The 14,660-nt window shown below is 41.5% G+C and overlaps 1 protein-coding gene and 1 pseudogene across 5 annotated transcripts in view; one reads left to right on the top strand and one right to left on the bottom strand.

The window, feature by feature from the left end:
* UBE3D (ubiquitin protein ligase E3D) overlaps positions 1-14,660 on the bottom strand; it is a 166,995-nt gene that overhangs the window by 20,138 nt on the left and 132,197 nt on the right. For 4 of the 5 annotated variants that reach the window (XR_006818258.1, XM_046004316.1, XM_046004318.1 and 1 more), the window contains one exon: positions 38-88. The exons of the other annotated variant lie outside the window; for it this stretch is intronic. Coding sequence is in view for 3 of the 4 variants with exons in the window: in XM_046004316.1 (XP_045860272.1) it covers positions 38-88 (51 nt within the window). In the remaining variant the exon portion in view is untranslated. The remainder of the gene's footprint in view (positions 1-37; positions 89-14,660) is intronic. 5 annotated transcript variants of the gene reach the window in all.
* On the top strand, positions 6,588-6,745 carry LOC123942822 (annotated as a pseudogene).

Below are 14,660 nucleotides of genomic sequence, written 5' to 3'. Positions count from 1 at the left end.
GCCTAACCTGCTGGGGTATTACATGAGCTTAATTTACCTGGGGAAAGGGAAATATCCAACTCCAGTCAGCTCTAGCCATTCTGTCCACCTGAGGGGAAAAAAAAACTGAGAAACAGTTGGGTAGTTCACAGTCCAGAGGCATAGGCTCAATAAGGGACTAAGACAATTATAGGGCAACAGAATACTTCCTCTCTTCATACACCTCACCACCATATTCTTTTTTTTTTTTTAGATTTATTTATTTATTTATTTGACACACAGAGATCTCAAGTAGGCAGAGAGGCAGGCAGAGAGAGAGGAGGAAGCAGGCTCCCCGCTATGCAGAGAGCCCAATGCGGGGCTTGATCCCAGGACCCTGGGATCATGACCCGAGCCGAAGGCAGAGGATTTAACCCACTGAGCCACCCAGGCACCCCATCACAACCATATTCTTAAAGGCTTATTTATAGAAGTTCCTTTTACCCAGTGCATCATGTCTAGCTATCAAGAAAAAATTACAAGGCATACTAAAAGTTAAAAACGAATTTTGAAGAGACAGAGCAAGGATCAGAACCAGGCATGGCATGAAGGAATTATACTGAGAATTTAAAACAACAATTAATACACTAATGACTCTGATAAAATAGAACATGCAATAGATGTACACTGCAGCAGAGAGATGGGAATCCTAAGAAAGAAGCAAAAAGAATTGCTAAAGGTCAAAACACCACAATAGAAACGAAGAATGCCTTTGATGGGGTTAATAGTAGACCACCCATAGCTGAGGAAAGAATCACTGAAGCTGAGGCTATAGAAATTGAATCACTCAATGAATTCTGCTATGCTGAAAAGAAATAAAAAAAAAAAAAGAAAGAAAGAAATAGAATCACTGAAAAACAAATGCAACGAAAAAAAGACTGATTTAAAAAAACAAACAAACCCCAACCCAGAATATCCTGTGGACTTGTGAGACAACTACAAAACACATATGTAATGAGAACACCAGCAGAAGAAAGGGATGGAAAAAGTATCGAAAAAATAATGACTGGAAATTTTCCCCAAATTAATGTCAGACACCAAGCCACAGAAAGCTCAGAGAACACAAACCAGAGAGTTCAGGGAACATGAAACAGGATTAAAGGCCCGAAAAAACCCCACTACAGTTAGCCACATCATTTTCAAATTATAGCAAATCAAAGATCCTGAAAAAAGCCAAAGGGGTTTTACCAATAGAGGAACAAGGATAAGAATTAGATCCAATTTTAAATCATAAACCATGTAAGCAAAAGAGTAAAGTAAAATACTTAAAGTATTGAGGGGGGGGAAAAAAAACCCCCACCAACTTAGAGTCTGTGTCCTGCAAAATTATCCTTCAAAAGTGACAGAGAAATGGAAGTTTTTCTCAGAAAAATGAAAATTGAAGGAATTTGTTGCCAGTAGAATTGCCTTTTCAAGCAATGTTATAAAAGAAGTTCTTTATTTTTTTTCTTTTTGGAGAGAGAGAGCATGAAAGCTGGGGTTGGGGGTGGTGGCAGAGAGAGAGGGCGAGAGAGAATCTTAAGCAGACTCCACATTCAGGGCTAAGCCCAACCTGGGGGCTTGATCCCACCACCCTGAGGTTATGAGGGCCGAAATCAAGAGTCAGACATTGAGCCAACTGAGCCACCTAGGCACTCCAAAAGTTCTTTAGAAGGAAAATGATATAGGTCAGAATCTCAGACCTACATAAAGAAAGAAAGAACACTGAAGAAGGAATAAATAAAGGTAAAATACAACCTTTTTTTAAACTGGTCTAACAGATAATGGTTTGTACAAAAAAATAATAGCAACAATGTATTTGATTATGTACGCTTATGTACATATCTTGTGTGGGTGTATGTATATACAAGTGAAATGAATGACAGAAATGATATAAGTGACAGGAGGGATGAATTAGGATTGTTTTGTTATAAAGTATTCATACTACCTGTGAAGTGGTATAGTGTTATCTGAAAGTGGACTTGCATTAGTTGTGAATGTATATTGTAAACTCCAGAGCAACTACTAAAAAGGTTTTTTAAAAAAGTATAACTGTCACACTAACAAAAGAGAGAAAGTGCAATCCTATAAAATACTCAATTAAAATCAAAAAAGACAGAAAAGAAGTGGAAAACAAAAACAGGAACAAGGAATATAGGCAACAAATAGAAAACAGCAACAAATTCGTAGATATTAACACAACTAATATAAGTCATCACTTTGAACATCAACACCAATGTTGGTGTTGATGCACCAATTAAAAGACAGATGTTGTCAGAGTAAATAAAAAATAAGACCCAAACGTTGTTTAAGTAGAAAGACACATACAGATTAAAAGTAAATGGGTAGAGAAAAATATACCACAGTAACACTAATCAAAGAAAGTAGGAGTAGCTGTTACTTTCAGACAAAGCAGACATGCAAGAGCTATTACCATCAAGATAAAGGGATCAGTTCTCCAAGAAGACCTAACAATTCTTACCCTGTAGGCATACAACAACAATGCATCAAGCTACATGGGGCAAAAACTAAGAGAAGTATAAGGTGAAGCAGGTGAAACTACTATCATAGTTGGAGATGTCAACACCCTCTGTCCAGCAATGGACAGATCCAGCAGGCACAACATCAGTAAGGACAGAGTAAAATGTACAAAGAAGTAATCACTAAGAAGAAGATAGGAAATCCAGTTTAAGAAATGGGCAAAAGACCTGAGTAGACACTACACCAAAAAGGATGTCCATGTGGCCCATGGACAGAGAAGGTGCTCAACTTCATTAGTCATTAGGGCAAACAAATGAAAAGCACAATGAGCTATCACCACATTTACCAGAACAGCTTTAAAAAAAAAAAAAAAAAAAAAGACAGAAAATACCCAGTGTGGTTGATGATTTAGGGGAACCAGAATTCATACACCCTGTGGGAGTTTAAATTAGTACAAATACTTTGGAAAACTGCCAAGTATCCACTAAAGCCGAACATCCATAATTTTCGTCCTAGGTAAATATCTGTGGGAAAAGAACACATAAGCACCAAAGACTCTATAGAGCTGCTCAGAGCTGTGCTGCTTGCAATAGTGACAAACTATAAACCACCGGAATGTCTGCTCACAGAAGAATGAACTGCAGTTTACGCTCATAAACTAGCACACTATACAGCAGTGAGAACGAATGAGTGACCGCCACATGCAGTCGTAATGCTGAAAAAAGGCAGACACAACGGGACACCCCTGTATGACTACCCACAGGATATTTTGGACTAGGCCATTATCACCACTTATGACAGAAGTCAGAGTGGAGGATGCCCTTTGGAGGACGCGATCTACACTCCATTTATTATTTCTTGATCTACATGCTAGTTAGATACGTGGACCTACTTCTTAAAAAATCACTGAGGGCAGCTCCTGGGTGGCTCAACCAGTTAAGCGTCTGCCTTTGGCTCAGGTCACGATCCTTGCCCAGTGTTGGTATCAGGCTCCCTGCTCAGCAGGAGTCTGTTTATCCCTCTTCCTATACCCCTCCCTGCCCCGGCTCATTCTCTCTCTCTATCTCAAACAAATAAAATCTTAAGAAAAAATTCACTGATGAGCATTTGTGTACTTTCTTGCATATTATACTTCAATAAAAATTTGACTAAGAAAATGTCCCAAAAATGCTGGGGGAAAGATGGATGGCTTGCAGGGAGTCATTTCAGTAACTCTTTTCAAACACACTCTTCCTATCTTCCCTTTTTCAACTTGTATAACTCATAACTGGCCTACTCTACCTTGAACTTCCTGAGGGGATTAAGTTTTGGCCTCTGGGAAATGTTTGGACAGTCCATACACAGACAGTCCTGGGGCAAGAAAAGCAGCAAGCAGGGCCTGGCCCAGGCTGTGGGTGAGTCAAGCCAGGTTTCCTGGGAAGTCCCAGCAATTCCTCCCCCAACCTGGACCACCACACGCTTGCTGGGCCCATTCACAATGCATTCCACCAAGCCTTGGGGTCTGAGGCAGCCACAGGGAGGGGAGCCACAGGCATGGGCAGGGAGATGAATTCCAACGGGTGTCCCTTTGTCCCATAGGTCCCAGGAACAGGCTTGTAACTGATTTGTGTGGTTCTATCTGAATCTCCAAGGAAATTTCCAGTACAAAGTAAAAGGTTGCTTGTAAGTGGAAAGAAAAATGCACCCGAAAATGTAATGCTGTGAACTAGTTTATGGTACAGGTACTATTAACTCTGATGTTTGCAGAAAACAAGTAGCTCATGACTCGGGTTACAAAAGTTGAAATTCGTAAACATTTCTTTCCTTGGGGGAATCTGAACTGTATAACATTAGCCTTCCTGCCCGTGATTTTCAGGCCTTCCCTAATCTTACAGTGGTACCCGAAATACATTCTCTCCTAAGCCTGGAGGCAGCCCTGAGTCAGCTTTTCCCATTACTTGCACACCTATGCCATTCAGGAGATATTATTCAGAAATGCCTCTGGAGGAGATGCTATAGAGCTCCTTCAATATTCTGGCCTTCTCCCTTGCCAAAAACTTTTTCTTTAAGTTTAAATTAACTGGCTTCTAACACAGGCATCCACATCTGCTTTCTTTCCCTTTGTGGAGGAGTTGCTGCTTCATCCTTTGGGTGGGGCACTAGAACTCCCAAGTTTAAACAAAATGGTCCAAAAAACTTCGTCACTCACTCACTCTCAGAAGCCAGATGTTCTATACTTGTCTCTAACCTTCACGTTGATTCTCCAGGATTCGAGGTCTGTAAGCAATGAAGCCCATTAGCTAAATTCTTTTGGAAACCTGACAACCTCACACTGTGCCGTTGTTCCTGTGGGCACATCTGCTGCGCAGTAGGGGAACGAAACTGGATGCAGTCCTTCCCCCACTGCCTAACTTTACTATTTAAAATGGCACTGAGTTTTAGAAGCGGTAGGCGGTGGACAAGAAAGGCATTCTTAGGGGCGCCTGGGTGGCTCAGTGGTTTAAGCTGCTGCCTTTGGCTCAGGTCATGATCTCAGGGTCCTGGGATCGAGTCCCACATCGGGCTCTCTGCTCAGCGGTGAGCCTGCTTCCCTCTCACTCTCTCTGTCTGCCTCTCTGCCTACTTATGATCTCTCTCTGTCAAATAAATAAATAAAAATCTTTAAAAAAAAAAAAAAAGGCATTCTTATACTTTGGTCACTATCCTTGACATATTCAAATACTCCAGTTTTATGGTCATCATCAATCAGACACTTGAACCGCTAATTCCAGAGAAACTACTTCGTAGAGAGGGATTCAAGAGACAAAGCACTAGTGAGTTTTAACTCCCAAGCCTTGCACGTGACATGGCTCCCTGGTATGCCCAGAAGCCCCTGCTCATGCACACAGACACTGAAATGGGCACCGCGTGCCTCTCCTTGCTGATGCTCAGTGTTTCAGTTTTCCCAGTAAAAAACATTCTTTTACCCCTTCCCTACAAAACCAAACTTGCATGTGAAATGGTGAATGTCTTATCTAAATCTCTATTATGTCCCTGCCTCCCACGCAGGAGGCTTTGAATAAACATTTGTTGGCTGGAAGGAATAAATGATTAAATTAATGAATTATGTAACTAGAATCCAGACTTATTTCACTTCTACAGGAATATTAGAGAAGATCATGTTTTCCAGGACTGAGCTAAAAAGAGATTGGGGATGCTGTATTTCCTATCCCATTACTCCACTACTTCTACTATGGTACCAAAGCACCCTGGCCAGAAAATGCCTATGCTTGGAGCTTTGCCCGGCATTGCTACATAGGCCTCAAAATTGATACCAAGAGTACAGACCCTCACTGCCCTTCCCAGCTCTGTGAAGCAGTAACTATCACATGGGGTCCTGAGGATTATGGGGTGATTTTGTTTCTTACAAAAGTTATTTGTTGGGCTAACACTGTAGGATTCCAAGACTTAGAATCAGGATATGAGAGTCTTCATGCTGAAAACAAGAACTTAAAGATGGCCTCAATCAGGTGATTTAAATGATAGGGATTAGGTAGGCGGCAACACTGACAATGTGAAGACTGTTTCAAGTGTGAAGCTGAACACTAAGGCAGAGTCTGATTCTTGACAATGACCACAGCTCACTGGTTTTTCAAGTGTTTGCTTTCCATGCATATTTTGTGTCATTCTAGTCTGTTTAACTCAAAAGATTTAATCCCACAAGATCACCTATAATTAGAGAGTGATGATGCATTCTTAGAAGACAAATATAGACACCACAGACGTGATGCATCAGCAGTCTGAAAATAATTAATGCTTATCCTCACAAGGCCACCTACACCAAGACACTTGGGAACAGTTCACTATTGCCATAGTGTCATAGAAGGATGGCAAAATCATTTTTCTTACCTGCAGAAGTAGGTCACAGCAAGAACATTTGGCAAAAAAAAAAAAAAAAAAAAAAAAAGAAAGAAAAGAAAAGAAAAAAAGAAACCCAGACTGGACATGAATGGGTTTTGTGACCCAATCTTTTTAATTTTTCAACTCAGTGTAAGAATGTAAGACTCGATCACTGGTTCACTCTGTACTCTCTAAATATCTCCCTACACGCTAATAGGACCAGAATGAGGCTTTGAAATGCAATATTTGCAAGCTTTGCACAGTGGCAGTATCGTAGCCAATGAGGTTTATCCGAGGCGCGATTATTGCTAATTGAAATGCAATATTTGCAAATACAGCAAAAGCCCCATTACCGGAATGCTGCTTCTAAACTGACAAGAACTTGAGGATTTGAAGCAGTCACTGGTTTTGTTGTTTTATTTCCAGCGACAAGAAAATAAAACCTATCATCAAAAATTAGCACATCTATCAGGAGTCTGAGCTAGGCAAAATATAGTCAGAGAGGCTAAAGGTTACAGCATTTCCAGCAACCTTTTAAAATCAGCATATGGCACACATGGGGCAGCATTTCTGTCTGTATGTCTATTTAAACTCAACAGACCTTGCAAAAACAATCTGAGTTGTGCGCACTGCACTAATGCTGTTGCCTTCTAAATAATAAATGCCTTTCCCAGTGCCAATGAAGAGGGCAGCAAAAGGGGCAGATAGTACTGGGAAGGAGAACCATGACATTGACATGCATGATTCTGTAATCTCGGGAAACTTACCTGAGAGGCCGAAATCCACACTCCCTGAGGCTTTGTCCTGTCATCCGTCAGAAAGACACAACATTGATTCCCCCACCAGCAGCTTTCCCCATTCACTGCTGATGCTCTTTACAATCAGGCACTTGGGTTCTGGGACTGACACTGGACTTGCTTCTTGGAAAAGAGATAAATTATCTCCAGGAACCCAGGCTTCTCTCCTAACTATGTGCTCTTATTGACCTACATTTTTAAAGGAATTTGTTCTGAAGTTGTGGTAAGGACTAGAACCCATTCTTTGGCTCCAATTCTGAGCTACTCATTTGGTGCCATCCTTCCTCTTTTCCCCCCAAATGTACTAAAAAAGCTTTCCTCTGTGTTTTTCTTTCTTTCCTTCCTTTCTTCTTGCTCAGAGCAATCCTACTGCATTTTTTACAGAATATGATTTTCTGTGTTCACTTTATCATTTTTCCTCCTCTTTGTGTCACTAAATGACCTTCGAGCTTAGTTATTCTCTGCCTTCTCCCTCCACATTCGTCCCCCCCCCCCCCATTTTAGCATTGAAGGACAATTGTACAATGAGTAAATTGTAAAGTTTTGTCACAGTTCCCCTAGGGACAATCTTTTTCCTTGAGCTATTAAATTAGAAAATGGCTTTAAAAAAAAACATTAAGGCTTTGTCACAGAGCAGGTGCAATCATTACAATGTAAAATTAGTCCTTTTTCCAATAAAAGTAGTATGATACTTCACTTGTAACTGCACAAAAGGATTTAGGAAATGGAACATAAAAAAACCTATCAAGAGCTTTAAAGAGTTAGGTGCAAAGTTACAGGATATTTTATTCCTACCACGTGTAGAGGATAAAGCCAGACTGGGCTGGAATGCTATAACTTTGCTTTCTGGATTCACCATTTCAAGATCATTGACCTGTTTTTTATTCACGCACACATCCGTTTACTCATCTGTTCAACATATTCATTGGGTTCTCCCAGTGTGCCAGAGTAATAAATTAAAATGAAAATTTAAAAAACAAATTTTTTTTAATCCATAGAACATGGTCAGTTGTTGGCTTCTATTCTAGACATGCTACTGGGTTCGAAGCTTATCTCATAAAGGGTGTTTACCTGCAGAAAACGAGGAGGGGCAGTAATAATAAAACCGCCTGCAGGCAGATTCATGAAGGAAGCCGTGGTTCTACAGTACTCTGTAAAACCTGACAGTTTCACTAGTTATTAACTGGTGGCCTGGTGGGCCTGGACCACAGTCTGGGGGAAAGTCCTTGGGCTTGGATTCATTCTGTGTGGTTTGCGGCTTGTGTGGATTTTCTTAGCCCCTCGGAGCCTCAGTTTCCTTCTGTGAAAAACAAACTAGCTGCACCAGTCCCCAAGGGAGGGTATGATGATTAACTGAAGATTAAATCCACACATCTTCTATTACTGTGCCCGTCTTGAAGTTGATGCTCAATAGATTGTAATTTTAGTGGTATCATTATCATGACTGGGGTTTACAGTGAGGAGAAATGATTGCCCTAAACCAAGGAATTTTCTTCTTCTCTGGAGGGGAATGATGAAGTTGATTTCAAGGAGACACAGGTTAAAAATCAGTGTATCCCGTGTATTAGCTTGCCCCTCCTGAGTTGTGCCATTTCTCTCACCAAGCACCCCATTTATTATCTCCATAAATGCCCCCCTACATGAGCACACTATTCACTGACCCTTAGTTGCCATCATTATCTTTTTCTTTCTCTGGCCCAAACTTGTCTAGAGTTAGCTGAACATAGGGAAGTAGTCAGCCGCTTTACATGAGTCAACAAAAGGAAAGGTGATAAATCAATTTTCTTTTTGCTTAGGATGGAGGTGAGGGAAATATGAGGAAGAGAATAATAAGGATGCAGGGCTAACTGGGCCCCAAAAAAAGAGGGACTTAATGATCCAAGCTTAGCAGTAGAAACTATGTTCGGCTGTAGAAAGGACTATTGATTTCACGTGTTTACCTACATTTGGTTCACAAAATTACACAAAGAGCTAGAAAAGATGTCAAAAATAATTCAGTCAAATCCCATCTTTTTACAGATAGACTGAGGTCCAAAGAAGTCTCAGATGTCTTGCTGAAGTCAACCCAGCTAACTGCTGCAGGACTAGAACATTCTAGAATCTAGGTTTCTTACATTTTCATTCCAAGAGAAATTTAAAATGACTACAGTACAGTGTGTTTAGGTGGTTGCCTCTGTTTGCTGTTGTGTTTATGTCTAGTGTGAAAAAGATTCAGTCTGACTTTTTTTTTTAATATTTTATTTATTTGACAGAGAGAAATCACAACTAGGCAGAGAGGCAGGCAGAGAGAGAGGAGGAGGCAGGCTCCCTGCAGAGCAGAGAGCCCGATGTGGGGCTCGATCCCAGGACCCTGGGATCATGACCTGAGCTGAAGGCAGAGGCTTTAACCCACTGAGCCACCCAGGCACCCCAAGATTCAGTCTGACTTTTAAAAGGGGTTTGGACCTGGGCAATTTGCTCTATATGTCTGGTGGGGTGGTGAGTAGTCCATGAATGCCCTGAAATTACATGCAAAATTTTAAGTGGGGCAGGGGAGTGGCAGGGGTAGAAAGAGAGAGAATCTTTTTTGTTGTAAATGATTTTATTTATTTTTAGAGAGAGAGAGAGAGAACTCACCAAGCACATGCAGGGGGAGGGGCAGAAGGAGAGAGGAGAGAAAATCCCAAGGAGACTCCCTGACTGAGCATGGAGCCCAGTGTAGGGCTGGATCTCACGACCCTGAGCTGAAATCAAGAGTTGGACGCTTAACCGAGAGCTATGCCCTGTAGATGTGCATTTTTCTAGGAATAAGTTCCAAAGTTTGACATAGTCTTGAAAGTATCAGCAAGCAAAACAAAGTTAAGTGCAGTGGACTGGGTAGAGACAAGAGTAGTAAGACCAGGGGTTTCCAAGCTGATACAGGCCGGGATGCTCCTAGCGCAGACACAGCGGAAGGGAGAGGCTAGCTCGCAAAGCGAACTCTGTGGTCTCATTGTTGGGTCCCCCAGTAATGGGTCCATGGTCAAAGGAGTGAGACTGATACAAAGCGAAAGTCAAGCAAAGCTTTATTTCGCACCAAGCATCAAGAATCAAACCGACGGTCAAACAGACAGGTCGGGGCCGCCCCTTACAGAGAGGGTGACCCCTCCCTGCCTCACAGACTAACTTTTATAGAGCAAAGGCCATGTGATTGGGTGCCACGCACAGGTGACCAATGAGATTGTAACACACAGAGAAAGCTTCACAGTCATGCTAGGTCCCACACGGGTGGCCAATTGAGTTACTATTCACCACATAGTAGCTATTTGAGCTAGTCTATCACCGTGGTCAGAATTGGTGCCCAAAAGACGAGGAGGAGGGGTGGCCACACTCCTTGGTAGCTAGGGAGACAGTATGCCCGCTTTACTGATTGATGTCTCCACCTGACCCGACTCATCCCTGCATTCGGGCTGTTATCTCTACCTGACCTGACCCACCCTTGTATTTGGGCTTTGCTACCTGGGACTGGTTTCCCCAGACTTGCTTTCAAGTAAGTTCCCCTGGGGGGGGGGGGGGGGCAGGGTCAATTTAAGTTTTACTGCTTAAACAACAAAATGGCTGTTCAACCGAGGTGGGGCCACTCTGGCTAAATAGGCCCTTACATCACCTTGTTTTCCAGAAGGGAGGCTTTATTTTAAACCTGCTTTTCACATTAGTGTTCTGCTCAGTTTGCTGAAGGGAAGGCTGCTGCTGCTGGCAGTAGGGGGAACGAAAGCCACCGCTGGACCATATTCTATACAGTATTTCAACAAAGGTGTGGCCCTCCGCCCATTTAAAAAAAATAATCTTCAGCATTCTGTCCAAAGCCCCTCCCCCGACTGCATCTGTTGTTCTATACTTCCATATTTAACAATCAAGGTATCTCTTGTCCTCCCCACATCTTCTTGGACGCCTGCTATTGGTAAGAAAATAAGGACCACAAACTGAAAGTGGCTGAAAAAAGAACCTGAGTCCATCCTTCTTATTCCGTGAGGATAACCGAAATCACTTTTTTTTCTTTCTCCTGGCTTCTCACAGGATGATCTTCATCCCAAAGGCCTAGGTGCTGCTATAGCTGTATCAGAAACCCCAAGTGGATTGTCCACCTTTTTCTTTATAACCTGAGAAGAGCTCTCCCCTCCATTTTGCTCAGATAATACAGAGTTGAGAGTATATATTTAGAAACAAGTAGTTTAAAGTTTTATAGAATGTTCGATAACTTAGGATGGGGAAAAATGAGAACTAGAAAAAAGCAATAAAGCTTAGAAAGCAATATATTTGGTCATTTTCACCCAAAATTAGAACTTCATGCCCCTAAGACACAAGCCTAAATAATGTTGTTTGTGTTGCATTAACCTTAAGCTATAATATGGCAAAAGTAGATTATGGGAAATCACAAAAACCAGTTATAACATTAGCAGCAGCTAGCAGGAGTATTTTGGCAAGCAATCACTCTTACAGACTGAGTTATAAACATCGAGATCACGGCCTGGGCCTGTGTGAGTTTAGACACAATTCGCATATAAATGCATGACTTCAAAAATAACTACCATATTGAAAAATGGCCATCCCACAAGATATTTTATTTGAGGGCTGATGGTCCTCTTGTTTTGCCTTTTGCCCTTTACTTAACATATCTGTGAAGGATGGGAGAGCCCCAGGGTTGGAGGGGTAGTTGGAGATCAGTTGGTTCAACTCTACTTCTCCTGTTCTCCACAACTGTAACCGTTTCTACTTGGCAATACGGAACCCCTAGATTTAGGATTTTCAGAGATACTCTCTCATTGAATAGCTGGGCCTACACCCAACAATTTTCTGGGTATTGTGAATTATATTATAAAAGTGTAAGATAGGGGCGCCTGGTGGCAGAGTCTATTAAACTTCCCACTCTCGATCTCACTCAGGTCATGATTGTGAGACCGAGCCCTGTGTGGGACCCCGCTCTGGACATGGAACCTGCTTAGGATTCTCACTTTCCTCTCCCTCTGCCCCTCTCCCCCTACACACTCTCCCCACCTCTCTCTCAAATAAATTAATCTTTTTTTTTTTTTAATGTATAAGATAATGTTCCTGTTTTTGAGAAATTGAGGATCTCACTGGAAACCCCGGACATACATTTAAGCAGCTGTTAGCCATTCTATGTGGTGGCAGTCAGAGCAGGAGGTGATGAAAGCACACGTTCAACTTACTGCCTTCTCTGGTATCCTTCACAGTAAGCAGCCGATAGGAGGTATATAACGTATAACGTAGATGTTGCACTAGAAGAACACAGATAACAGAGCCCTGGGTGGGGATATAAGGGGCCAAGTGTCTCATAGTAATAGAAGTAGATGTTCAAAATTAGAAATAGAAGGAATAGTCATGGGGATAAAGTAACAACTATTTATTTAGCATTTATTATATTCTAAGTATTCCTCTATACATTCACTGACTTTATCACTACAATACCCATAAGGTAAATAATAAAATTATTATATGGATAAATGAACAGAGGTTCAGAGGCATGTCTGCCTGAGGTCCCACAGCCAGCACATACAGGGGCTGAGATTTCACATCAATCCCGTCCAAATTCCAAGCCTACATTTTCATCCCAACTCCTCAGTCCTGTTATTTCCAAGATTCTATAAACGTGTTAACACAACTATGATGATGCTTTGTTCAATTATGAAATATAGCAAAGCTCATAAATTATACAGACATTTCTACAGAAATTTTACTGATATCTAAGTATGTAATAATTTTCTACTTTTCAATATTAATATATGCTAAAGACTATTACTACAGTATCTTCAAGAAAATGAGATAGAGGACCATAAGATACACATTGTATTTAGTTTCTGAAGGTTTGTATCATTCAGAATACATTCGTAACTGGTAAATTGTTTAGCTATTTTATTAAGCTCTGATGAATGGAACATTGAGATGAATTCAAGATATTTAAGAATTGGGATGGATGAATTCAGAGTTGGTGGGTGAAGGCAGACACAAATCTGATATATTTAGTGGTACTGTTATAAGGACTGTAAACAACATCTACATGCATTTCAGGTACAACTTTTTTTTTTATTATTTTTTAATTTATTTGACAGATAGAGATCACAAGTAGGGAGAGAGGCAGGCAGAGAGAGAGAGAGAGGAGGAAGCAGGCTCCCCGCCAAGTAGAGAGCCCGATGCGGGGCTCAATCCCAAGACCCCGGGATCATGACCTGAGCCGAAGGCAGAGGCTTTAACCCACTGAGCCACCCTAGGTGTCCCTCAGGTACAACTTTTAAGTAGGAACAAATACAATGGACTCTACCTTCAGTATAAGTAAAGGATACTTATTAAGGTCCCACCTGCTGCTTGAAGAAAGTCAGCTGAAGGTACATTCACTTCTGGATGCAGCAACTAATTCATGTCACGCCTGGGCATGTTCAGCCCAATCCCATAATGCCAACTTTATTTAGTTTTAGATTATTACATTTTAGAAGGAATCTTTTGCTTTATCTACCCACCTTCTGGCACTTGCAGTGTTCCATCAGAAGTCAGACACTACTTATTAAAAGCCGGTTTCTACAGACGGGATCTGGAGATTAAGGCAGACTGAGGAGAAAGAGTACATGGGGCCACTTAGAGAACAAAGGAAAGGCTAAGATTCTGCCTCAAAAATCCTGCGTAAGCCTCCTTTTCTAAAGGATGTTGAAAATGACATTTCACATGGAGAACTTTCCAATTCTCGTAAGGAAATGAATTTCCACTTTCTCCTAAGAGATTATAGAAGTTCAACAGGGAAGTAAGAAGAATGCAAGGTAGGCAAGCATGGTGCAAAGGGCAGCAGCAAAGGCAAAAGGAGAGAAAGTTAACTTGTTTTGGCAACAGTTTTGTATTTGCCTTTGAGGCATCTTTCAATTCCTCAAAGCACAATACTCATTGGCTCTTCTCCTAGGGAAGTAAAAAGAAAGAGCTGGCAAAAGACCTTAATTTCCTGAGTCTTATGGTCACAGGAACTCTTCACAAGTTTGAGCTTTCTAGGCTATTTATACGCACGATTTATGGTAAAGGTACAAGTTTCTTAAAGTCATTTTACAAATGAGAAAATGATGGCAAGAGCAACTAAGAAATATACCTGAATTTACTCAATGAAAAGTGAAAAGAAGGCCAAAGCATTTTCCAGAATAGGTTCCTAGTTTAGTTTAGGTAATTACAGTGCCTTGGAAACATAAGATTTGTAACAGGATGACTTAATGAGACATAAACTAGTGTACAGCCTCTGCTGCTACGGATCCCTTTGCAAATGACTGTTAGAAGAGTTTTCCCTCTCTTTCCCTTTCCCCATGCATAGGAAAGGCAAGAAGACCCTCCCTGAGGCCAGAGCTTCCAGAGGCCAGGGAAGGGGGCCACCCAACAGGGACAAAGCAGGCTACCTGAGATGCTAATCAGGGGAAGGGTGGGTTGATTAGTTCCAGAGAGGTGCCTGGCATTAGAAGTAACAGATTGTGGGAGGGCAGGCGATTCTAAGGTTGCTAGGGGAGATCGCGCAGGCAGCAGTTT

The sequence above is a fragment of the Meles meles genome, chromosome 5 (genome assembly GCF_922984935.1).
Source record: "Meles meles chromosome 5, mMelMel3.1 paternal haplotype, whole genome shotgun sequence".
Taxonomy (NCBI): domain Eukaryota; kingdom Metazoa; phylum Chordata; class Mammalia; order Carnivora; family Mustelidae; genus Meles; species Meles meles.
This window is presented reverse-complemented; position numbering and strand designations above follow the sequence as displayed.